Genomic DNA, 26,472 nt, shown 5'->3' with positions numbered 1-26,472 from the left:
TTAGCACAAGGGGTGATTTGGGTAGCGCATAGGGTTAACCTAGCACATAGGGAAAAGTTTTTAGCGCGTAGCTGAGTTTAGCTAGTGCATGGGTGGTAGCTTAGCGAATGGGAGGGTTTTCTTAGCGTGTGAGTAGGAAAATAGCTAGAAAGGAGTGGGAAGATGGTGTTACGAGGGAAAAATTGATGAAGGAGATGATTTAGGGGTGAATAGGTGTCTGCCAAGTGCTTTGGGATGGGTGTTTAGCCAATTTTGTGCCTGCTATGATGATGTCCAAGTCTTGATAGATTGTGAAATTGCTTTTGCTATTGAAGTACCAAGCTGATTGATTGAGTGATGATCCTAGTTTTGTTTTGATTGGGATCTTTGATTTTTTTGTCGTGCGATTGAATTTGATGTCTGATATGAGTTTTGATTCTTGATTTCCAATATGGTTCCTGATATGATTCTTGCAATATGGATTTTTGAGTTGCTTGTGTTATGGGTTTTTGATGTGATTTCTCGATATGGGTCTTTGATTTTCGATATGGTGCTTGCATCGTTTCAAGTTGATTTTGTTCTGATTTCGATGTGGGATTTGATTTTCGATATGAAACTTGATTTGATACTTGCATTGTTTCAAGTTGATTTTGTGCTGATTTCGATATGGGATTTGACTTTCGATATGGAATTTTGGAATTATGATATGGAACTTGATTTGATACTTGCATTGTTTCAAGTTGATTTTGTGCTGATTTCGATATGGGATTTGATTTTCAATATGGAATTTTGGAATTCTGATATGGAACTTGATTTGATATTTCATTGTTTCAAGTTGATTTTGTGATTGGATATATCAGATAGATGTGGGAACTAATATTTGGACATGTTGTGTTGTTACAGGAATGACTTGGCATACTTCAGTCGCGAGAGCAATTTCCTAGACCATGGTCTCTGATTCTTCGGTTGACACAGGCAGATATAGATATTATTGAGAGGTGTAGGTTATCCTCTTTGTTGGATATGCCTCGGTATATCATTAACTGAGGTTTGCTTACAACTTTGGTAGAGAGGTGGCACAATGACACAAACACCTTTCATTTGGCTACTGGCGAGATGACAGTTACTCCTGAGGACTGTTATCGGATTCTACGGATTCCAGTGATTGGGGCATTATTGCCATATGAGAAGACAGAGGAGGATGGGACAAAGGCTCTTCGTCGAATATTCCATGATGATCATGTTTGTGGATATGAGATCCCTTGGTAGGATTTTATAGATTTTGATTATGCTCTACTACCTTCTGTACTGGCAGGTTTTATAGGTGGCTTCTTGTGTCCCGACCGTAGGTCAAAGGGACTGGCAGTAGGGTGGGGATCGGTATTAGAGCATATGGTGACATAGGGTCATAGGTTTGCATGGGGGTCATGTATGTTGGCCCATCTTTACAGAGAGCTGCACCAGGTGATGTATATGGGATACTCAAGTTTATCAGTCAGGGTCACATTATTACAGGTGTGGGCTTGGGAGCACATTCCCGCAATGAGGCCACTTGCAGACAGGGATAGGCTAGTTGGTCAGGCTTATGCATATGGGTACACAGGTATAGTTGTCCAACATAAGCTGGACAAGCTAGAGCATTGGAGGAGGGTGTTGGACGACATTGATACAATCATTTAGAGACCCTATTTGGATTGTGAGGTGTGGGTGGAGGATGGGCTAGAGATGCCCTATGTATATATGTCGAGATACTTGATAGGGCAGATGCCTTTTATCATTGAGAGGTTCTTGCATAGCCAAGTTCAGTGGCAGTATGGTCGACAACAGGGTATACCACAGGGAGCATGCCTATATGCTCATCGGAGACAAGATGTGCCAGAGTGAGGTCCGACTATTGATAGTGCAGCGGCTGTGTAGGAGTACATGCATTTGGCCAGATAGATATGGGATTACGGGTTCAAAGTGGTAGATGCTGGGATGCTGGAGGAGTTCTTCACTTATTTTGTGGTGCATGTTGTAGCATGGATATCAGATCTAGAGGAGATGATTCCCACTTTTGATGATGATGAGGATGAGCAGCTTGAGAGGCTAGGGAGATAGAGAGATGAGGGAGAGGAGACAGAGGAGGGATATGGGGATGATCGAGGAGATGACAAGGGAGATGGGAGGGGAGGTGGTAGAGGGAGGATTAGAGGAGGAGATGGAGGGAGGAGAGGAGGTGGAATATTCAAGCAGGCAATTGGTGAGGGAGGGAGGGGAGGTTTGGTGGTTGGAGTTGGTGGAGTTGGCCAGGCAGGCGAGATGATAGCAGCTGTGGTTGGGACAGAGGAGTTCAGGCAAATGACCTAGAGGAGTTCAGATGTATTACCTCCACCGGTGCCTAGGATAGGGACAGGGATGGGTGAGACCATGACACAGGTACCCATTCAGGTCTAGGTACCCACCCACTGACAAGACACACAGATTAGGTCCCTACAGATCATAGTGCAACAACTTTAGGAATAGGTATTGGCTCAATAGCACCAAATTACGCAGATTACCACAGAGCGGGATACAAAGAGAGAGTGTCGGGGTCAAGCAGAGGAGATTGTAGAGAGACTACAGAGAGAGACAACTGGTGCCCCGATGCGGGACACATTGAGGGAGATATGGTACACTACCATGGTGGTTGAGTACTATAGGTGGTTGTATGAGGATCTAGTCCCCAAAGAGCATAGGGCTCCTAGTTTTACTGCTAGTAGATTAGCTTGGAGTCAGTAAGGGACAGAGAGAAGAGGTTTTATAGGGCCTTCTTGACGTGATCCACCTGGAGATCTAGGAGTTGGGACATCTGCTGCAAGACCATCAGCCTCAGGAGATAGTCATACCCGAGAGACTTGTCTCTACTTGTATTTTGATCATTGTGTTGTATTCAGACATGACATCCTTTGTATATTTTGACCCTTTTTGAGATATATATATATGACACCGATTTTCTAATCCACATGTGCTGTGTTTATGGATGATGACTTATGAATTGATATGATGTTTCTATGATGATGATGTGATGCTTAGATAAATGCTTTTGATTTGATATTGATTGATACGATTGATGATGAAGATGCAATGATATTGATTTGTGAGATGTATCTTGAAAATGAGATGTATGATAATGATATGCTGTGAGATGTATCTTGAAAATGAGATGTATGATAGTGATAATGCAACTAAATGCAAATTTACATGATATGCAACTATTTGTAAAATGATATGAAACTAAATGTAAAATGATATGCGACTATTTGTAAAATGACATGCAACTAATTGATCATCCTCATTCTGTCATTTGTCATTCCTATATAGTCACATGTTTTTGCTTTGTTTTTGTTTATCATCATTGAGCTTTAGATATGTTGAAAGTTTATACAAGCATATTGGTATAATTGAACCATAATGACCTGAGAAAAACTTACATGGATTTTGATATTGTAAGATGGCACAAGCATCAAGGTATAATTGAACCAAGACGACCTGAGTGTTGTTTGCATATAAACAGACAAGATTGAACCATTTGTATGTGCAAAGTGGAACAATGTCTTTAGTGATATGTTTTGAATCATGTCTCGAGACACGTATTTGTACAGTACAAGTGATCACATGACATACAGAAAACCAAAAAATATCAGAGTCTCCAACCACTTTCTCTAGCTCGATGCATCATTGAGAAAATTTAGGAGATCCAATAATTCAAAAAGTTCAAGTGCAAAATAGTGAAAACTTCATGCAATATGTAAACAAATTATATTTCAAAAAATCTTCCATCATGTTTGTTGAAGTTGTTAATTGGATCAGTGCTTTGTTTTCTCTGTTGTTGGAGTTTTTACTTTGATAGGATTTGTTTGGCATGCTATAATTTTTGTTTGCTTGAAGTTAGATGAATGTTTCCCCTAGTTATAGATACCGATAGATGTACAGTGATTACCAAGCCATGGTGGGATATAATGAACTGATCTTCAGATAAGCAAGGACAGTAACTACACTAATTATGTCCGGGATAATGCTGCATATAAAGTGTTGGGCAATGGCCATGACCTTAGATGCAAAAAGAAATGAGTAATGATATATAGAGGAGCTTTTCCCTCACAAATAGCACCTATTGCCAGGTTTTTACCACTTGTTTTTATTGCACCTTTTTGTTGTTTTGACTTTTTTGTTATTTTTCTGATTTTTTGTATTTTTCACTTTTTCCATGCATTTAGACCACTCAAGTATAGAATTTCTTTAGATGGGTGCTATTGGTTGGTTCATCAAGCACATCGCCTTCTGAAGTTGTAAGTTGATAGGCACCTGATCCATAGGCTGATAGTATGACATAGGGACCCAACCAGTTAGGCTCAAATTTCCACTTCTTTTCTTGATCCTGTTGATTTCTGGGATTTTCTTTGAGTACGAGATCACCAAATTTAAAAATCCTAGGGATGAATTTGTGGTTATAGCTTCTACACATGCGTTGCTGGTATGATTTGAGGTGATTATAGACATGTTGGCATTTTTCATCTAGAAGCTCTAGTTCTTGCAATTTGTTGACCCGATACTCCTCATCTGGAATGAGGCCTTTTAAATATACTCTGAGTGATGGAATTTCTACCTCAAGAGGTAAAATTGCTTATGATCCATACACCAATGAATATGGTGTAGCTCCTGTAGGTTTCTGGATGCTAGTCCTATATGCTCAAAGTGTCAGATTGAGTTGCACATGCCAATCCTTTCCTGCATCATTTGTTGACTTCTTTAGGATTTTCAATATTATTTTATTTGATGCCTCTGCTTGACCATTCCCCTATGGGTAGTAAGGTGTAGAAAAATGATCTTGGATTTTGAATCGTTCACATAGTTCTCGCACATCCTAATTTTTGAAGGGACACCCATTATCTGTTATGATGGAATTGGGGATGCCATATCTGCAAATTAGATAATTGAGAATAAAAGAGGCAATTTGTTTTCCAGTTATTGTGGTCATTGGGACTACTTCAATCCATTTTGTAAAATACTCTATTGCAGGGATAATGAACTTGTGTCCATTTGAAGAGGAAGGATGTATTTTTCCTACTAAATCAAGTCCCCACTAACAAAAAGGCCAAGATTTTGTAAATGGCTGCAATTCCTGTGCTGGTGCATGGATAAGATTGCCATGGATTTGGCATTTAGGACATTTCTTTGCAATTTGATACGAGTCTTTCTCCATTGTCGGCCAGTAATATTCCATTCTCAGAATTTTTTTAGCGAGAATAGGACCACTTGAATGTGTGCCACATATACCTTCGTGAAGCTCATGTAAAGTAGAGTCAGATTCATTACGATCAAGGCAACAAAGAAGAGTACCATCTAGACCTCGACGGTAAAGGGTATCAACAGTTAAGGTATAATGGGTAGCTTGCCAGATAAAGTTGCATTTCGTATTATGAGAGAGGTCAATGGGTAGGGTATTGGTTTTAAGATACTCAAATATTGTCCCATATAAAGGAGAGTCTGAACCGGTTAAGGCATAGATAACATGGGATGCAGAATTGTCATAAGTTGGGGAAAACAGTTGCTCTACCAGAAACTCATAATGACTTTGTTGCTTTGGAATTTGTAGTAGTGAAGCGATAGTAGCCATTGCATCGACTCCTTTATTGTACAACCTTGGTATTTTCTTGAAGGTGATGTGTACAAATACTATTTGAAGTCATCTACCATTCTTTTATATGGCAACAACTTGTCATCTTTTGTTTGATATTCATTATTAATCTAATTTATTACCAGTTGGGAATCTCCATAGACCTTCAATTCCGTGATTCTCCATTCCATGACCATTTTGATTCTTGTGACCAGTGCTTTATACTCATTGATGTTATTTGTGCATGGAAACATGAGTCTATATGATCTTGGTATGGTGTGTCCTTCAGGAGTGACAAACAATATGTTGGCACCTGAGCCATGTTGAGTGTAGGAACCATCAAAGTACAGGGTCCATTGCTTGGTGGTAATAGTAAGGACATCTCGATCTAGAAATTTGACCTCCATTGGTTGCTTATCTGGTAGTGGTGCTTCAGCTAATTATCTGCAATTATGTGTCCCTTGATAGCCCGATGCTCTGTGTATTGGATATCAAATTCACTGAGAATCATGACCCATTTAGCTAGTCCGCCTGTGAGAGTTGCTTTGTTGAGTAAATACTTGAGAGGATCAATTTTTCTACTAGCTTGATTGTGTGAGCTAGCATGTAATGTCGGAAATTTTGAGAGGCGAATACCACAGCTAAACAAGCCTTCTCAATGAATGTGTAATTCAGCCCATATCCATTTAATGTTCCATTGATGTAATAGATAGCTCATTCCTTGCCTTATTGATCTTCTTGTGCTAACAGTGCCCCCAATGATATGTCTGTCGTTGATATGTAGAGAATAAGTGGCTTCCTCGCTATGGGTGGTACTAGAACTGGTGGGTTCATTAGGTATTGCTTGATTTGATAGAATGATTCTGCACACTTGGCTTCCCATTTGAATGGTATGTTTTTATGTAGCAAATGATTAAATGGTATACTTTTATCTACTAATTGGGCTATGAATTGCTTGATAGACTATAGACATCCTTGTAGAGATCTGAGTTGACTAATGTTCCTGGGAGGTGGCATCTCCATGATGGCCTGTACCTTCATTGGATCTACTTCAATTCCCTTTGCTGACACAATGTAGCCTAATAATTTTCTTGATGTCACCTCAAAGACACACTTCTTAGGGTTTAGCCTGACTTGGAATTTCTCCAATATTTGAAAGATTTTATCTAATATGCCTAGATGTTTTGCTCGGGTAAATGACGTAGCCAGTAAATCAACCACATAGTCCTCCATGAAGGTATGCATCATATCATGAAAGATTGTCGTCATTTCTCTTTGATAAGTTGCCCCAATATTCTTCAAGCCAAAACGCATGACATTCCAACAATACGTTCCCCAAGGACACATGAATGTTGTTTTATCTTCATCCTCTGGAGCTATCTTGATTTGATTATAGCCAAAGAAACCGTCCATTAATGATAGCATTGCATGGCCTGCTGTGAGGTCTACAAATATGTCGATGCTGGGCAAAGGAAAGTCATCCTTTGGACAGGATTTGTTAACATCCCTAAAATCTATGCATATCCTGATGCTTCCATCTGGTTTTGAAACTGGCACAATGTTTGAAATCCATTTAGCATAGTCTATAGGTCGAATAAATCTGATGTCTAATAACTTCTTTAGTTCAACTTTGACCATTAATGCTACATGTGGATTCATCTTTCTTAAGTTTTGCTTGACTGGCTTAGCTCTTGGAGTAATAGATAAATGATGCATGATTAAGTTTGGATCAATCCTAGGCATATTTGCATAGGACCAAGAAAAATTGATTTGCTTTTCTTTGAAGAATCTGATAAACTCTGGTTTTTCTTCTTCTGTCAAAGATTCTGCTAGGTGTATGTTTTTAGCTGCTTCTTCTATAACAATGTTCATTGATTGAGTGGGCTCAATCAATATGGGTGATCTCTCCTGATAGTGTTCAGGAAGAGTGTCAAGTCTCCCATCCTTAGGTACCTTAGAAAGGTTTTCACCCTCAGATGCGTCCTTTATTTTGACTTTTTTGTGATCTAGTGCTTCCATTGACTGGTTTTCAGCATTAGATACTTTATTTCTTTCATTTTTGCGACTGAAAGACTTGACCCCCTCCTGATTGCAGATATCATTACTTTGTTTGCTCGTAGAGTCTGTTTCCAGGTTGACAGTACATAGGTAATGGATAATGGATTCGTCATCTGGGAAAATAGGTATGCCATGGTGTTCAGGTTCATCCCAATCTATAAGATTACGAAATACGAGCGGTAAAGAGTCATTGGGTGGGTTGAGGTTGGCTATGGTAAGTTTCATGATAGAGGAATCATTAAGGTTGTCTCAGATATTGGATAAGTTAATGATATTGTTGAGGTCTTTGATGGTATCATCTTCCATGTAGACTTTCTCATAGTGTCGCTGCTCATTTTCTTTAGCTTCATAGATATGTTGTGGACCAAATTCAAGTAGTCTAGACTTTGTGCCTTGTCCTTCCTGAGAAAGGGGTGTATGAATAGCACTTTCAGGAATATCTTCAGTAATATTTGAACAACTACCCCATTCATAGTCATTAGAATCAGTTTCAGAGTATTGTCCCAGAGTCGTTCAGTGTTGCTGACAGGTATTTTGTAAGGTGAAAAGAGATCCGTGATAATTGATACCAGTTTGGTAGTTTTCTCTGATTCCGTATCAGAAGTTGCTTGTACTCATTGCATATGTTCATATACTATTTCTCCTTGGGGAATATTGATTTTTTCAGGAGGTGATTCTGCCTTGTTCTGAATAGGTTCCTGAACATGGTGTACTTTCTCATAAGATGCTTCTTGTCTTTGAATGGCCAACTCCTCTTGTTGTTTCTCTTTTTCTTGGTGTTCTCGCTCTTTCCTTATTGTTTCTGCTACTTTGTGTAGTGCCTCTTGCCATGAGTCTTCGTTGCATTTCTTCTTTGCTTTCCACTGAGGTTTTTGATATTTATTTTGCTTCTGCCTTGGGGGTAGACTGTGTCCATATCCTAGTCCTGTCTTGTCTCGAGAATGATGAATACTAAGAAGGGGGGTGAATTAGTATACCAAAAATTACTGTACTCAAACACTTTATCAGTCTAGCGGTAAACCGATATAACAGTTTAACTAACAAACTGGTTAACACAAATGCAAACCAAACAGCAAGTAAGGCATTCACCCACAGAAGCACAATCACCATTGTTGGCATTTTTGATGTTTATGTTGTGATTGTCATTGATGGACACACACTTTTATTGAGATCCCCCTTATATGTATGAGCTCATGCTCAACCAGTATTTGTTCCAACCGGTATGTTGTATTCTAGTCTTTAGACTAGTAGTGATTTTGCAGAATGTGTTTCCCGGTCTGAAGCGGCATGTCGACCCCAAGCGGTTCGCAGATCACAAGTGGTGCGAGGGTGCAAAGCGGCACAACACATTCTTACCAGTCTTCATTTCTGTCAAACCGACAACCAGTATTTTGTATGAACTGGTAATACTCTGTGATGAGTTACCAACCGACATTTTGTGATGAGTTACCAATCCACCAATTGTTTGACGGTACCGACACATTAACGGTGATTCCTGTGTCATGTTACTAAGTATGTTTAGGTTCATTGAACCTAGGAAATTGTAAAGAAATCCTATTGGACCGACATGAAATCAGATTCCTTTAAAAGGGACATCATGTCTAGGGTTTTAGGTTGTTGCGAAAAGGGTTAATGTTGAGCTAGGGTTTAAGGTGGATGTTTAGTTGTTGGAAGAGCGATCTTATCTGAGAAGATTGAGTTGTAACTGAGAGAGAGATATAGAAGACTGAAGTAATGCTGGAATGCATTAGTTGTGAGCAATACTAGATCTAACCAAGCAGCTTGTGCTATTAGATAAATCAAACACTTGTTGATTACTCACATCTTTAACAAGTCAGTAGCCCCTAACCGGGTAGGCCTCAAAGCCTTTGTAAAATCCTCTAACAAGGTGGTTCACACATGTGAATCTAAAATCCTCTAACAAGGTAGTCTTTAATCAGACTTATCTCCTAACAGAGATTGAGATTCCTAACAGGATCTATTTTGGTGAAGAACATTGTAAGACCTTAACCAGTCTGGTTTCTATTATGCAAATAGTGACTTGTGAGTTCCATCTCACCGTGGTTTTTCCTAGTTGGGTTTCCATGTCAAATATCTTGTGTTATGGTTGTATTTATTTTGTGGGTGAATGTTTTATTTGCATTTTGGTTTGTATGTGTGGTAACCGGTTTGACTGCCAGACTACTTTATCGGTTTATCTTCAAATTGTGTAAGTGTTTTAGTGCGAAGATTTTTAGCATACTAATTCACCCCCCCCCTCTTAGTATTCATCAACCATAACACAAGAGATTTTGATGTGGAAACCCAAATGGGAAAAACCACGGTGAGATGAAACTCACAAGTAACTATCTGCAGAATAGTAACTAGACCGGTTAAGGTCAGACCAGTTAAGGTCATACAATGTTCTTTACTAGAACAGATCCTGTTAGGAATCTCAATCTCTGTTAGGAGATAAGTCTGATTAAAGACTACCTTGTGAGATGATTTTAGATCCATAGATGTGAATCACCTTGTTAGAGGATTTACAAAGGATTTTCTGGGCCTACCCAGTTTAGGGTTTCTAACTTGTCAAAGATGTGAGTAATCAACAAGTGAATGATCTAGCAAATAGCATAGTCTTCTTGGTTAGATCCATGATAGCTTATTGCTAATGCATTTCAGCATTACTTCAGTCTTTAGTAAATCCACACACTGTTACAGTACACAGACTTGATCTTTTTGTTAAGATCGCACATACAAGAACTCATCAACCACTTCAAACCCTAACAACTACACACACACTAAAACCATAGACATGATGTCCTTAAAAGGAATCTGATTTCATGTCGGTCCAATAGGATTACATTGAAAGTTCCTAGGTTCATTTCATTGTATCTAGACACATTTGGTAACATGACACAAAATCACCGTCAAAGTGTCGGTGGATGGTAACTTATGAAAAAGATATACTGGTTGGTAACTCATCATAGAGTATTACCGATTTATACAACTTTACTGATTGCCGATTGGTAAATCAGAGTAATACCGATTTAACAGATTACTAGTTGATGGAAATGAAGACTGGGAAAATGATAACTGCCGCTTCTAGTTCCTTTGCTCTATTCCACTTGAGATCCTCGAGCCGCTTGAGATTGGTAAACACTTTCTGCAAGACACTGATAGTCTAAAGACTATAACATAATACCGGTTTGAAACAAATACCGATTGAGCATAACTCATACATACAAAAAGTGATCTCATAGCAAGTGTGTGTCCATCAATGACAATCACAACATAATCATCAAAAATGCCAACAATCTCCCCCTTTGGCATTGATGGAAACACTTAGGAAAATTTTGACGTCTAAGTGTTTTACAAGAAAAATATGCCATAATAAAAAATACTCCCCCTAAGCATATACACTATCCCTTTGCAGAAAAGAAAATGTATACTACTTCCTTACAGAGATAAACAAGAGTATACATAGCATGCATCAAAATTTTAAATACCAGAATACTTCTCCCCCTTTGCCAACAATGACAAAATACAGCCGAATAACCCCTGTTTCTATTAGCTGAATAAATGTTTATGACAATAAAGAGTGAAACTTGTCAAAAACTGATTTAAAGTCCTACATAAATTGCTTCATGGATAAGAACCATGACTCAAGTAATGAAGTAGCAACCTCATCCTCCATTTGCATCTGGGATACCTGTTCCTCCATGGCATCCAAAGTACTCATCTCTTGAGTAACCGTCAAGGCATCTAGATTGAGATAGCACTTCTGAAGTATTTGCAATCTTGGTAGTAGAACAAGTTGTAGTTCCTGCAAATCCTTGGTCTGGTTGCTGATCTCCAAATCAATTCTTGCAGCCTGAAGTTGAAACTGGTGAACGGTTTTCCCATAAGCGGTAAAGGAGTCATATGGGGTCTTGAAGGTGCTTATGAAAGTCTACAAATCAGTTTGTAGTTTGTCTTTTTGGGCAATCACATCATCACAAAATAGATGGGGTAGACATATCTTACTGAGCAACAATTTTACCTCATCCATTGCATCTCTGATGTCCTTCTGTGGCTTTTGCAGATAGGACCGACGCTCATGTAACTTTTTCACCAAGGTAGTGTTCAAAGCCTTTTGATGCTCCTTCTTGGCATGCACTGCGGCAACCTCTTCCGGGCTTTGTACCTAGTCCTCCACAACTGTGCAAAAGAGTTTCAGTTGGGCTAGAGGGGAATCAGTACTGGGGAGGTTGGTACCAGGTATCAAACCGGTAAGAGTGTCCACTACAGCTTGGATCACATCTTGCTCCTTCTTCCTCCTTATCACCTCTAGGTGTTCTGGAGCAAGCTTAATGCTTTGTAGTAGCTCTGATTCATTAGCAGATTGGAGGTCAATGGGACTTGTAATGTCAATGGATTTAGCTTGACTACCTATTGCCTTTGGGGTCTCCACCTATGTGCTCTGTGTTGCTTCCTCCTTCTCTTTGGCTCTTAACTTATCTTCTTCTGCCTTCTTTTGCTCCTCTGCTTCTTGCTTTCTTTTCTCTTCTTCCTTCTTCTTCTTTTCTTTTTTCCGCTCCTTTTATTCTTCATCCTTCTTCTTCTCCTCTTCCTTTCTCTTTTCTTATTCCCGTCATTTCTCTTCTTCTTTCTGTTCTTCTTCCTTCTTCTTCTTCTTCTCTTCCTCTTGTTTCTTCTTCTCCTCTTCCTTTCTTTTCTTTTCCTCTTCCAATTTCCTCTTCTCCTCCTCCTTTTTCTTTTCTTCCTCTTTTCTCTTCTTCTTCCTGTTTCTTCTTTTCAACTTCCTATTGCTTCTTCTCTTTTTCCGCTTTCTCCTTGGAAGCCTTTTCTTTGTCTTGTTTTTCCTATCATGCCGCTTTTGATGGTGTACCTAGAGTGACATTTTCACCATTCAAGGCATCAACATCAATAGGATCCATTTGATGAGTGACCTGTTCTCCTTCACTGTCATATACCTCATCCAGTTTATTGGTTGTCAGTTCTTGCTCAGCTTTCCTATTGGCTTCAGCCACTTGATGCAACCTTAAAGTGGCTTGGGCATGAGAGTGGGTATCTTTTACCACTACAGGAACTTTTCCTTCTAGCAACAAGAGTCTCCTTCTTCTCATGAAGAAGAGGCCCTTATATCTTTCCACTACTTCATAAAGTTTAGTTTTAGGCACATTAGGAAAGTATTGTGCAAATACTTCCTCTCTTATTTCTTGTTTCTGTTCTATGGCAATGCGCCACTTGTTATCTAAAGAATTATACAAAGAATCAGGTGTCTCAGATTTAATTTCTAATGACCACCGGTCATTAATATATAAATAATTGATAACTTTCTGTTCAACTTCCTTTTTTTCATCATCATTAAAATCATCAAAGCACTCTTTCAAATCACCAAGTACTTTTCTTCTAATATTTTTAATAGTTCTTTGACAATGTGTCAAAGTTTTATACGAGGAAATATCAATATTTACCTGTGCAGATGTTATCGGATCACTCTTTGTCTTTTTCCTCATTTGCCTAGTCTTCTTAGGTTGTTCTTCAGACACAGTGTCCTCTGAGTCTAGTGTGGTGTCTTCCACTTTCTCTCAAAGACTTTGGCAGGTGTAGCTTCCAGTTTCTTCTTTGCTGGTGACTGCTTGGTCAGTTTGGGACTTGCTCTGGTAACCGGTGCCAATACCGAAGGCACTGCCTTTCCCTTCTTTACTGACGGTTCTTGAACCGATGTAACCCTTTCCAAATAGGTGCCAGTTCTCTTTGGCTTTGGATCAAGGGGTGAGGCAATTAGGGTAGAGGCATACCCATCTAACATGTCATACATTACCTCATATCCCATCGGTTCCACTTCTTCCTATCTAGGCTCAACCGCCTCCATTATGCACTCATCAACTCCGATGGTGAAGCAGATGTCATCTTCATATTTCTTGACAATATCACCTGACATTCTCACTCTTTGGCTCATTTTGTGTCTGAACTCATCAAAGTATTTGATCAGAACTTCTAGATAACTAGTTCAAACTGCTTGAAGGCTTTCCTTGATTTGCTTTGTAACCGGTCGGTTGGTAGACCACTGAATATCTCCGACTCCTGGGAAGTAACCTTGGAAGTAGAAGAACAACCCAACCAATAGTTGTCCAAACTTAAATCTCAAAGAATTGTCCTGTTTAATCGCCTTTAGGTTCACCAGAAGTTGCCTTTGCATATAGGTGCATAAGTCAAATGATGCATCTTCCATGATCATCTAGTAGGCAACATTTACCGCTGCAGCAGAGACAAAGTTGATTCTGCTGGCGTGGAATGTTCGGTATCCTATCACCATACACGCATATTTGACCAGATCATCCTTGATGGAATTGACAGTCATTCCCCATGAGTCACTCATAGAACCTTAGGGTTGGCACTTTACTGACATTACACAAACTAGTGACGACATGAATTGCTTCGAGTGTGATGTCATGCATCTGCTCTAAGTACATTTTATCACTGTGCACTCTACTCAGAATGATGCAGATGTGATCATTTGAAAACTCTTCAAGGAAATAGATTGCATTGTGAAGCTTCTTCTTTTCCAGGATGCAAAATTCTGGTTTAATCTTCTTGTCCTTCCCGCATAACAAACTCAACTAGGAATGGATTACAAGAGATCCTAAGTCTTCAATCTTGCAGTCAATGTAATCAGAAATGCCTTCCTCCACTATAACACCAGAGGGTATTTGAGATAGGGCATTGTATTTTGCCTTCCGTTGAATGAAGTCTACTGGATCAATGGGTGCACTAGGGCTAGAGTGTTATACGGAAGCCATGATAAATAAAGAGATTTTAAGAAATACCTTCGTAATTCAAAATTTAGGGCTTGCAAATTACACTTCGTCACTCACTCCTTCGGTTGCTAAAATACCGCTTTGTGCTCTACACTTGACCGATTGATATTCACTTCTGATTCTTCTTCAAGATTTTGAGAATTCTTCGAATCGCTTTTCGTCGCTCAGTTCTTAAAAAAAACTTCTTCACTTGAGAATTGATAAGTGAAAAATGACTTGAAAAATCCTTTTAAACAAGTTCTCCACCTATCATAATAAATGCTCCACTATTAGGGCGTAAACCCTAATTTCCCTCTTACCATTTTCGGTCTTCTGCCAGTTGATAGGTATCACTTACCGATTAAGGTCTTTTACCGGTTTAAACTAGGGGTTCGAGATATTTCACCGTTTTCTCCCCCTAAGCTTTTTTGATGCTTAGTTTGTTGGTTTAGTGACTTCCACACTAGGTGCAAAAACCAGTTCTTCTTGAATCACTTCTTCTGGCTTCTTCTTCCAGGTTTTCTTCATATCCATTTGAATGATTTCAACATCTATCTTTCCTTCCAGAGTTACCAGTCTATCATCTGATATATTCTTTCTCATTCTGCAAAATCTTGTTGTATGGCCCGGTTTGTTGCAATGATAGCAAATCATTCTAGGTGCTCTCCAAGGTCCATTGTTCATGTTTCCATTCTTCCTTCTACATGTTGCAGCAGTGTGACCATTACCATGATAGATCAAACAGGTTGCTCTCCATCCAGTTGTTGCTTGATAGCCACTGCTTCCTGACTGATAATTATAGGTATTAAACTGGTTTGGGTTCCAGTTCCCAGAGGGTTCAAAAAAAGCTCCTTTACTTCTTTGAGGATACCTTAAGGTGTTGTGCATGACAAACCTACATTCAAATGCTCTATGCCCAAACTTGTTGCATGCATAACAATTACCATTGAATCTATTGGGTCTAGGTTTATCATTTAGAAAATAAGGAAAGTTATTGTAAGCCTTACTTCTACATACATTAGCAGTGTGTCCTTCCTTGAGACAATTAAAGCAAACAGGTTTGAACTTTTTCTTACCTTTATCCTTTGGTGTCGGTTGTTTCTTTGATGCTCCTTCTTTTGTTCCAGAGGTCTCACCTTCCTCATATTCAGAGAAACCAAGTCCATTGGTATTCTTTACCGGTTTAGCTGACTCAAGCTTCTACTCTAGCTTGACAGTGCTCTTATTGAATTTGGCAAGTATTTCCTTTGACTCAGTAAGTTCTTTGGTAATAGCAGCATTGGATTGCTTCAATGTTGCATTCTCAGAAATAGCCATGTGTAGTTCACCTTACATTTCTTCCTTTTCCATTTTATTTTCATGAAGATGAGAGGTAAGTGCACTGATCTTTTGCTTCAGCTTGGAGATCTCATGATCTTTGTCTTTTACCAGATCTTCAGCTTTCCTCTGGTTCTCAAGCTCTTGACACATTCTGATAGTTAGTCCTTCAAGTTCCCTTCTTAGGTTGGCATTGGACTCATTCAGTTTTTCAACTTCTTGAACTAGGGCTTCCATGTCCTCTTCATCAGAAGAACTATTTTCAGTTAGCTCCATCAGTTTTTCAGCATGCTCTCTTCTTTTTGCCTGAGAGGCCTTATATTTGACTTTAAGTTCATCATAGGCTTGCTCAATCTGAGTGAGCCGATGAGTAAGTTCCCTCATAGTGTATTCCCCCATATCTCTTTCCAAGTGGTTAGACTTATAGAAAGGTTGGCTTTGATACCAATTGATGAATACTAAGAGGGGGGGGTGAATTAGTATACCAAAAATTACTGTACTCAAACACTTTATCAGTCTAGCGGTAAACCGGTTAACACAAATGCAAACCAACAACAAGTAAGACATTCACCCACAGAAGTACAATCACCATAACACAAGAGATTTTGACATGGAAACCCAAATGGGAAAAATCACGGTGAGATGAAACTCACAAGTAACTATCTGCAGAATAGTAACCAGACCGGTTAAGGTCATACAATGTTCTTTACCAGAACAGATCCTGTTAGGAATCTCAATCTCTGTTAGGAGATAAGTCTGATTAAAGACTACCTTGTGAGAGGATTTTAGATCCACATATGTGAATCACCTTGTTAGAGGATTTACAAAGGCTTTTCTGGGCCTACTCGGTTAAGGGTTTCTAACTTGTCAAAGATGTGAGTAATCAACAAGTGAATGATCTAGCAAATAGCACAGTCTGCTTAGTTAGATCCATGATAGCTTATTGCTAATGCATTTCAGAATTACTTTAGTCTTCAGGAAATCCACACATTGTTACAGTACACAGACTTGATCTTTTTGTTAAGATCGCACATACAAGAAAGAACTCATCAACCACTTCAAACCCTAACAGCTACACACCCACTAAAACCCTAGACATGATGTCCTTAAAAGGAATTTGATTTCATGTCGGTCCAATAGGATTACATTGCAAGTTCCTAGGTTCATTGTATCTAGACACATTTGGTAACATGGCACAAAATCACCATCAAAGTGTTGGTGGATGGTAACTCATCACAGAGTATTACTGATTTATACAACTTTACCGATTGTCGGTTGGTAACTCAGAGTAATACAGGTTTAACAGATTACCAGTTGACATAAATGAAGTCTAGGAAAATGATAACTATTGCTTCTAGTTCCTTTGCTCCATTCCGCTTGAGATCCTCGAACCGCTTGAGGTCCTCATGCCGCTTGAGATCGGTAAACACTTTCTGCAAGACATCGATAGTCTAAAGACTATAACATAATACCAGTTTGAAACAAATACTGGTTGAGCATAACTCATACATAAAAAAAGTGATCTCATAGCAAGTGTGTGTCCATCAATGACAATCACAACATAATCATCAAAAATGCCAATAGAGAAAACTGTGAAGGAGGGTTCAATGGTCTTGTAATACCTTCTTGACGCTTGCCTATAGGTCCTTTTCCATTGTATCCCATATGTTGCATGATCAGGTATCCTTCTCCATACTATTGTGTTGGTATAGCTACCTCCATAGTAGCAGCTCTATCTTCTCCCTCATCCTTGTATAGCCAACTAAGGATGTCTTTTTCTTCTGATTCATGTGCTAATGTACCCAATTGAATGAACTTGCCATCAAACTTGGTGATGGGCTATGTTGCTTGATGCATCGATGCAGGTTTTCTATGAGATTTTGGTGATGCTGGTAATTTGGTTAGACACATGGGTTCAAAAGAGTATTCTCCCATGCCTTTCTCTTTGATTTTTATCTTTTTTTTTAAATCCATGGATAAATATTTGTGCTTTTCTTGATGATGATCTAATGCTGAGGAAGTTTGAGCTTCCTTGTTGTGTGGAACCAAGTTGTCTTGGGTTGCCCCCATAGCATTTCAATGTTGAAAGGGGTTATTATCTGCTGATATAGAAATCTCCTGCCCATTATATGGGAATTTGACACACTGGTGGTAAGTTGACGGTACTGCTTGCATTTCATGTATCCAAGGATGACCCAATAATATATTATATGTGAGGTCTATGTCTAGGACTTGGCACATAGTGTCTCTTTGTATTGGTCCAACCTGAATAGGCAATATCACTGTTCCCTTGGATGATCTCTCTTCATCATCATATGCCTTGATGGTGATCTTTTTGTGTGGATCAATAGACTAATCAAAGAAGCCTAATGCACAGATAAGTTTTAAGGTACAGATATTGAGACCAACTCCTCCATCTATTAATACTCTTTTAACTCGATGTTTGTAGACTAAGACTTCAATATGAAGGGGAGTATTATGTGGATGGCTCAAAGAGATATTATCATGTTTGGAAAAGGTGAGATTATGAGGCCCTGTCATGTGAGCCACCATGGCTTGAAATTTGTCAATATCCAAATCTTGAGGTACATTTGTTTCAACTAGTGCTTGTTCCAGGATGTCCTTATGTTTTGGCGAGAGTTTGAGTAACTCAAGTATGGATATTTGAGCAGGGGTTCTTCACAGTTGACTTACCAAACCATATTGAGTCTTGGGGATAGTGGTTGATGTTGATGTATGCCCTTTCAAAACATATTTTTGAGCACGATTTGTCACATTGATTGATGTATGGTATTTTTTGTTTTTGATTCTTATGATGTTTATCTGATTATCCTTTGTTGATATGTGATTGATAGTGTTTTTGTATACATGATTTATGTGAGCTCCCCATGTATCATTTGATGATGAAGCTCCTTCTTTGTTGTAATTTGGAAGAGGATTTTTAAAGGCGTCATGATCACCATTCATTTTAAGACCATCAACTATTAAATCACCTCGATCGATCATGTCTTGAATAATGTTTTTAAGCCTCATGTAATCATTTGTGTGATGTCCTTTGTTTCGATGAAAATCATAGAAATGCAAGTCATTCCAGCAAGGTGGTTTAATCTGAGGTTCAAAGTTGTTTATGGCTGGTAATGTGATGATCTTGTTTTACAGGAGTTCTCAGAATGTTGATTCTAAGGATTGCCCTAATGGTGTGTAAATGTGCATATTCGGAAAATTGTTGGTGTTACCCCTCGGATTTGGATTAGGTCCTCGATTTGTGTTGTTTCCTTGGGTATTGTTGGTGGTGTTTGTATTTGAAGGTTCCTGATTGGTATTTGGTGTATAAGTGTCAGTGCCTTAGTTATCACCCTTTTGATTCTTGGTAGCCTGAGGATTACCTGATAAAGCCAATACTAGTTGTTTGGACTTCACATCATTAGCATCAGTTCCTCCCTTATTAACAATGTTTTTGTTTCTGGTCCAGAATCTAGATTTTTCTAAGTTTTTATTGTTGTTTTGATTGTTAAAGTGAGATTTGGATGAATTAGTTCCTTCTTTGAAGAACTTCAATGTTCCCTTTTTGACACATGCTTCCTCCACTTGGATTCTGTTTTCGATTAACTTGGCAAAAGATGGTATGCATTGGAGATTGAGTATATAACTCATCTCACTATTTAGATTGTCGATGAAAATTTCCATCTTTTCCTTTTCAGGCACATCTCGAGGATATCTTGAAACCATCTGTCTCCAACGTTGAAGAAACACCATGAATATTTCATTGTTTTTCTATCTGGTATTACATACATCTAGCATGGTGATTGCGTGATGAATATTGTAGGAGTATTGGGTGATAAATTTATTGACCAACTCATCAAAGGATCTGATGGGAGGTGTAAGTTTAGACAACCACTCCATTGCTTTCCCTCCCAAACTTCTTGGGAATAGCCTCATCAAATAAGTGTCATCATGGGAAAATTCAAGGCTCATGGTACAAAACTCCCAAACATGATCACGGGGATCACTCTTACCATCATATTTATCATATTTGGGTATATCTAAATTCAGGGGAAAATGTATCATGTTTAATTTCCTGTCAAAGGGGTAAGGACAAATTTCATTTAAGGAATATCATATTGTGGTCCCCTGTTGCATGTCCTGCATTTGTCTTTGTAGCATTTGCATTTGTTGTGTAAGAGCAACTAGGGGTGCATTTGTTTGCCGAGGGAAGGGTTCTTCTCTTTCATTATCCCTAGTTCGGGTATGGGTGTGTTCTAGTATGTTATGTTGTTCAAGTATGTTTTGTTCAGGGTCACGGGTTTCCTCTTCTCTCTGTTGTTCTTGATAAGCATAATTTTGAGACCTTGTCCTAAATATTTCAGTATTGAAGTCTTCAGGAAGTCTAACTCCTTTGCTTGTTAGCATGAGCATGTATTTTTATTTGTCAGCCTCTATGAGCCTTTCCATAAGTTTTTGAAATGAAGGGTTTTCTTGACATTCTTGAAGGAGTACTTCAGTGATCTCTATTTCACCTAGATCGGTATAATCGAATGGGTTTGATAATCTTTGACCCATACTAAACTCTGGTTGTGGTTTGCTTTTGTTATTTCATTGAGAGCAAGTGACAATGGACATCTAGTAGAAAATTTCCGTGACAAAGGGGAAAAAATCCTCTTCTTCTTGTTGTTAAGGGGTTGGTGGTTCAAATCGAGCTATGTTATAAGTGATGCAAACTTCCGGGAAGAAAGATGAGTTGATCTTTCCACCGCGATTCAAGCATCGACTGAATGTTGATATTTGGAAAAAGGCTCTAGTTCTCAATGGTTCTTCTTCAAATTCATTTGACTTGTCTTGAAGATACAAGAACATATGACGGAGAAAGGTGCAATGTGATTTGAAGAGTTGGCGATTGATGTAGAGAAATCTATTCCATTTGGCAAGTTTCTGGGAACTAGGTTGTCGTTTCTTCAACTTAGTGTTGTGATGAAGAATTTTTCTTCTCAAAATATGAAGAGTGGTCATACACGAGTGATCAATGGTTTCCTTTGACTTGTTTGGATTATGATACTTTGTTTGAAAACTTAAGCCTACTTTATCAAGTGGAGGTTTAGATGCCCCCCCACGACAAAGTGCGTCAAATGATATGGAATAAGAGTTTCCTGATATGGAGACTCAATTTGACAACTTAAGTTTAAACTAGGTCTATTTAATTGGTAGACCTTTTGATCAATATGATGATGTTACTTGATTTTGATAGGAGAAAGTTTATTTCTAGCTAGCTTCAGATTCTGACAACTGTTGTTCTAAGAATGACTTGCTTGATTGTTTGGAATATTTTCCTGTTGTTTTGGTTCAAGTTTTGATTTGTGAGGTCAACTGAGGATCCAAAAGGGTATCTGAGACTGATGATAATTTTTTAAAAAAATCCTTAGTTTTTCTCTCTATTTTTCTAAGTTTTACCTATGCGCTAAGACAAAGATTGGATGCGCTAAAGTGTGATCTAGATGTGCTATTTAAAGCCACCAATGCGCTAAGCTTCTTGTGCTACGTGCTAAACTAGAGTTTTGAATTTTACTTTGACAGGGATGGTTATGTGCTGATATGTCCTCACTATGCGCTAAAGTTTGGATTCAAAGCGCTAAGATTTTCCCCCAATGCGCTAGGCTGATGCTTCAAAGCACTAGTGAAACGTTTGTCAAATTCTTAGACTGTTATACGCTATTTTTAAGGAGTGCGCTAAGTTTCAGCTTGTATGTGCTAAAGTGTGCTCTATATGTGCTAGGAGATTGCTCCTACATGCTAAACTGCTCTGTTTTCTCTATTTCTCGTTTTCTTGGAAAAAATTTTCAACACTTGTTTTAATTCTGATGGATGATTTTCTGAATTATAAATTGCAAACACAACAAGAAAAAGACAACCATTTTTTCCTATTCTAAACAAAGAGTTTATGTTCCAGTGAGGATGTGTTCAAATCCCCAATGTTTTCATAGGTTTGGATACAAATAACAAAATTCAGATTCGCAATTGTAAACATTGAAATCAAAAGTCCAATTTTTCCTTGGTTTGTAAGCACTAAGTATAAAGTGCCAAATCATCTTTTGGGGGGGATTATTTGACTAAGTGAATTGGGGGGTGTCTTGTGTGATTGTCCCTCTCTTGCTCTCTTTGTTCTCTTTCATTTTTTAAGCTAAGGGTTATCCCAAGTTTACACTTCTAACTCCACATAACTGTGCATCTTGGAAAATACATGATTGGAGTAAATTAATGGAAAATATATTAACTCATTACATTGATAGAACCATCTCAAAACCATCAGTTTCTAATTTAAAAATCGATTGGCTCATTAAAAGTAGTATGAATCTTGGAACATTAAGGAAATATGTATCAATCGATCTTATCTTTCATATTGATAAATGTAAAATAGTTAAGGATGATTGGGAAAAACTTGCTCATATGGCAAAGTTGATGAGATTAGAGGATACAAGTTGTGTAGGGGAAAAAGTGAGACTAAGAAAACAAACCCTAATCCCACTCTCGTGTACACACTCGTAGAATACTAAAGAGCCTATGGAGGTAATGCACTTCGACTACTTCTTGTGAGGAAGAGAGAGTCGAGGATTACCTCTTAGGGTTTCTATTCCCTTGTTGTAAATGAGAGATAGGAGAAATGCAAAGTGCAGATTTGAATGATTTAACCTAGAATACAAGTATACACAAGTAACCCTAATCTAGAAATACAGAATTGAGAATAACTGATATACTGCTGAAAAGTACAAATTAAGAGACAAATTCAGAAGTACACATGTGCCAGAAATCTGAGCCAAAATGTCCAGGACAGGAGTGCTACGCCCCTGCCCTGATTCTACAGACCAGAAGCTATGATTGATAGATTGGGAGCTGAAGATTGCGAACTATTTGTTTTCCCAAAACTTTCCAAAATCTGGGAGGACCAGGGTGCCATGCCCCTATCCCAGGGGTTTTTGCAGAGATTTGGTCCCTCAAACTGATTCTGTGTGCTCTGTTGGTCCTGAAATTTGTATTGATGCTCGGATCCCAAATCTATACCTGTAGCTGAAAAATAGGGTTTTGGGTGGCTATGTAGGGTTTTTCCTTAGTCAAACCCCTGTTTTAGTGATTTCCACCTCAACAAATAGCAGATTTGTATAGTAAATTAGTGTGTGCAAGATCTTAAGATGAATGCAAACAATCTAGAGCAACCATAAAGAGTAAACCCTAAATGCTTGTAATTGACAAAGTAAATGCCCTAAATCAATGATGGAAAGTGATCTAAAGTATTAATATAAATCAAATTTATGTAATGAAGCTCATATAAAGACATGGAAACAAAATGAAACCATACCCAACCCCAAGGGAGAGGTACAAGCCAATCTTCAGTCGGTGATCTCCTATTGCTTTCCTGCATCTTCAAAAAGCCCCCAATTGATGAAAGAATGCTTGATGAATGCTTGATAAGTGTTGTTGAATGTTGTTGAAGACTGCAAAAGATCTACTCTTTCGCTACATAGAAGGATCCTTGTGATTGATTCGCTCCAAACTTCTCTAGATCTCAGATTCTGCATTCAAATGAAGAAAGAGAGCTCTTATGTATGAAACCCTAGATCTTAATTTAATCTTTAGGCCAACCTAGGATTTGAATTTCTTGCCAATTTATTGGGGTTAAGCATTGTAATATCATAGAATTATGCTCTTGAAATTTCAGGAAAAATGTCGAGGACCAGGTGCAAAGTGCACCCAGTTTGAGCAAATTTTCACCAAATTTTTAGGGTCGTTAGATATGATGATATTAGAGTGAATCACAAAGTTACAACTAATTCTAAGGTGTTTTGATATGCGAAATTGGGACTTAAAGCTCAAAATAGGACATAGTTAGGGTTTATAATTAAATGATTTATTGAAGGAATAAAACGAAAAGGGGCATGCTTAGGGTAAAGTGCCCAACTTTATAATGTGTGTAGTGATGAAATATGAATTGAGATTTAATTTAATTAATTAATTAAATGCGTAAAGGAGATTAGAAATGCAAGATGCAAAACACACTAAGGCGGGTGCTAAACCAAGTGTGGAATTGTACTACCCTAGCAAGGGTGTACAATATACAATGCTACATTTAGCCCCCACTTTAGCAGTCATATGACACTACATGCATATGCAAGCTAAAGTACAGAAAAGTAAACATTATTTTAAAAAAGCATATATCCATAAGTTGTCGGATGCAGCCCCCAACGGTATCTGTAGTACACAATTAGGAACTGTACCCTACAAAACCATATGTTAGACTAGAAAATCACCTAATGCTTACTAAGGAAGGTGATTAAATTCATGGGTAGCTATATGCCCCCCTATTTTGGTTTTCTTATTAGTGACGTGAAACAGGGTATCATGTTTACCACAATGAATTGTGATAGACCTTGAAGAGAAATGTTCACAAGAAGGCTCGATTGTACATCAAAGTGCTTTATGAAACAAATATGGATCAAGAGAGAGAATTCACAATCCTGCACCACCAACGACGTGAAAATCGGAGCTCCCTAGCTCAAGTTATGATAGATTAAGTGAAAAAAGTGAAATTAGGGTTTTTTAACTTAAAATGAAAAAGTGCATACCTCATAAATATGAAAGAGACACTATCATTTGTCACTTTTTGACTTTTGACACTATTTACTATAGAGGAGCCCACACATCAGCCATCATGCCTCGACGTCGACCCAAGCGACCCATGTGGATGGAGATCTTGTGCCAAGTCGTGCTGACCGCTAGATCGCTCGACGAGGTAAGTTGACCTTTCGTTGACTCCTTGTTGACTTTTCCTATTTGCTTTGGTTTATGTGTTGATGATGTTAGCATCGAGATCATGTACATGCCCCCCTATCCAAGCACCATGGTCTCCTAGGTTGCCCTGGTTCTCCCTAGGCACCCTGGACCCATAGAGGTGCCCTGGTCCTCCCAGGGTACTCTGGTCCCACCTGGGTGCCCTGTTCCTCCCAGGGCGCTCTGGTCCCATAGGGGTGCCCTGGTCCCTGCTCGAAGTCACCGAGGGTTGCACATGATCCGGTGTCTAATAGATAGAATGATGTTTAGATGATGATGACCGATGAGTGGTTACTGATGATTGGATTGTTTCGTTTTGTAGATTCTTCCCTACAAAAGAGACCACACTATCGACAATACCTTTCAGAGCATCTAGAGTCAGATTATGAGGCTTACAACAAAGGATAGAGAGATGCTACATGCAATAGGTCTATGGTATGTGATGACCATGCTTGCCATCAAGTTCCACCCTACGATGTTGATGGCTTTAATGGAGAGATGGGATGTAGATACCTCTACCTTTCTTCTACCTTTGGGGGAGATGATGGTCACTCTAGAGGATGTGTACCGCATACTCCATCTACCTATCAGAGGAGAGATGGTGAGGTACCTATCTGATTGCACTACTATCGACTACATAAGGGAGCAGATATATTGTATTGGGAGAGAGATGCCCGGTGAGACAAAAGGCCGCATTATGATCAGTTGGATTTTACATCCCACTGGTGAGGTACGACTAGTGAGATGGTTGATGATTGCTACCATAGCATTAGTTGTGTGCCCTAATGGGCGTGGCACATAAATGCTTGGAGGTCTCACTTATGCGGTGAGATATATGGAGAGACATCATAGGGTATTCTCCTGGGGGAGAAGCATGTTAGCCCACCTTTATCATGACCTAGGAGAGTACATTTTTGGATAGGGATGTAGCCTGATGACCTGCACACTGCTATAGGTTTGGATTCTTGAGTACATCACATGCACTAGACCTGCTAGGTTTCCCATTGATTTGGTTCTAGAGAAGCCTAGGGTGTTTGCATATCCTCTTACCCGTAAGTGGCGGTTTGGAGACTTGTTGTATTGGAGATTGACCTTGGATAGATTGACAAAGAAGGTTATCAGATGGAGACCCTACCTTAGGATGTACATGTGGGTAGGTATACATAGGAAGTTGTTTTGTATGCAGAGGAACCATCTTCTGGAGGGACGATATAGCCACACTATAGTCCCATTCTACTTCAACCGTGTTCGATGGTAGTTTGGGTTTGAGCAATGTGTCCCTACGAATGTTTTATCTACATCTGACACTCACATGTGACCCCTAGGCCAGGAGCCATTCCAAGACCTATCAGTGATGAAATTGATATCACAGATTTAGATGGGTCAGATCAGGATATCATGACTGACTATAGAGATGATGTGGGTGCACACTGATGGTACATCACATGGTGGTCTATGACATACCTTGGATCTATCTTTCTAGCATAATTCCCTAGAGGCAACCCTGGACCATGGAGACATGCATGTGACAAGGAGGACCATGATACATCTGAGGACCTTCATTAGGAGGACATAGATGATCAAGACAATGATGTAGGAGAGCAGGAGGCTGGTAGTGATGGAGATGATCCTAATGCAAGAGAGGGATATAAGGATGGTGATGATGAGGATGATGGAGAGGAGGAGGAGGATGAGAAGGATGAGGAGGACGAGTCAAATGCAGTTCCACATCACTCTAGAGATGACACCATTTTCCTAGATCCATCGAGCATTCCATCTCGAGGGGTGAAGAACCCTATAAGGGGTCGTGATTCCAGTCCCCACTGTCCTGTGCCCACCGTACAAAGGCATTATGAGCGCAGAGAGCCTAGTGGGTCCTAG

General features: G+C 39.0%; 1 protein-coding gene across 1 annotated transcript; it reads left to right on the top strand.

Annotated features, from left to right (window-relative positions):
- The first annotated feature begins 1,095 nt into the window (after positions 1-1,095).
- Positions 1,096-26,472, top strand: LOC131035111 (uncharacterized). Its single transcript, XM_059221978.1, has 2 exons — positions 1,096-1,221; positions 26,158-26,472. The coding sequence occupies exons 1-2, from the start codon at positions 1,096-1,098 to the stop codon at positions 26,470-26,472; spliced, it is 441 nt and encodes a 146-aa protein (XP_059077961.1).

The sequence above is a fragment of the Cryptomeria japonica genome, chromosome 6 (assembly GCF_030272615.1).
Source record: "Cryptomeria japonica chromosome 6, Sugi_1.0, whole genome shotgun sequence".
NCBI lineage: Eukaryota > Viridiplantae > Streptophyta > Pinopsida > Cupressales > Cupressaceae > Cryptomeria > Cryptomeria japonica.
The sequence above is the reverse complement of the archived record's forward strand: the minus strand, read 5'-3'. Positions and strand labels throughout refer to the sequence as shown.

Bases quoted from the DNA above. Each gene is read 5' to 3' on its own strand.
- LOC131035111 (XM_059221978.1), top strand. From the start codon at position 1,096: ATGACAGTTACTCCTGAGGACTGTTATCGGATTCTACGGATTCCAGTG. The intron at 1,222-26,157 runs GTTTGTGGATAT...GACCTTCATTAG, and splicing joins GAATATTCCATGATGATCAT to GAGGACATAGATGATCAAGA.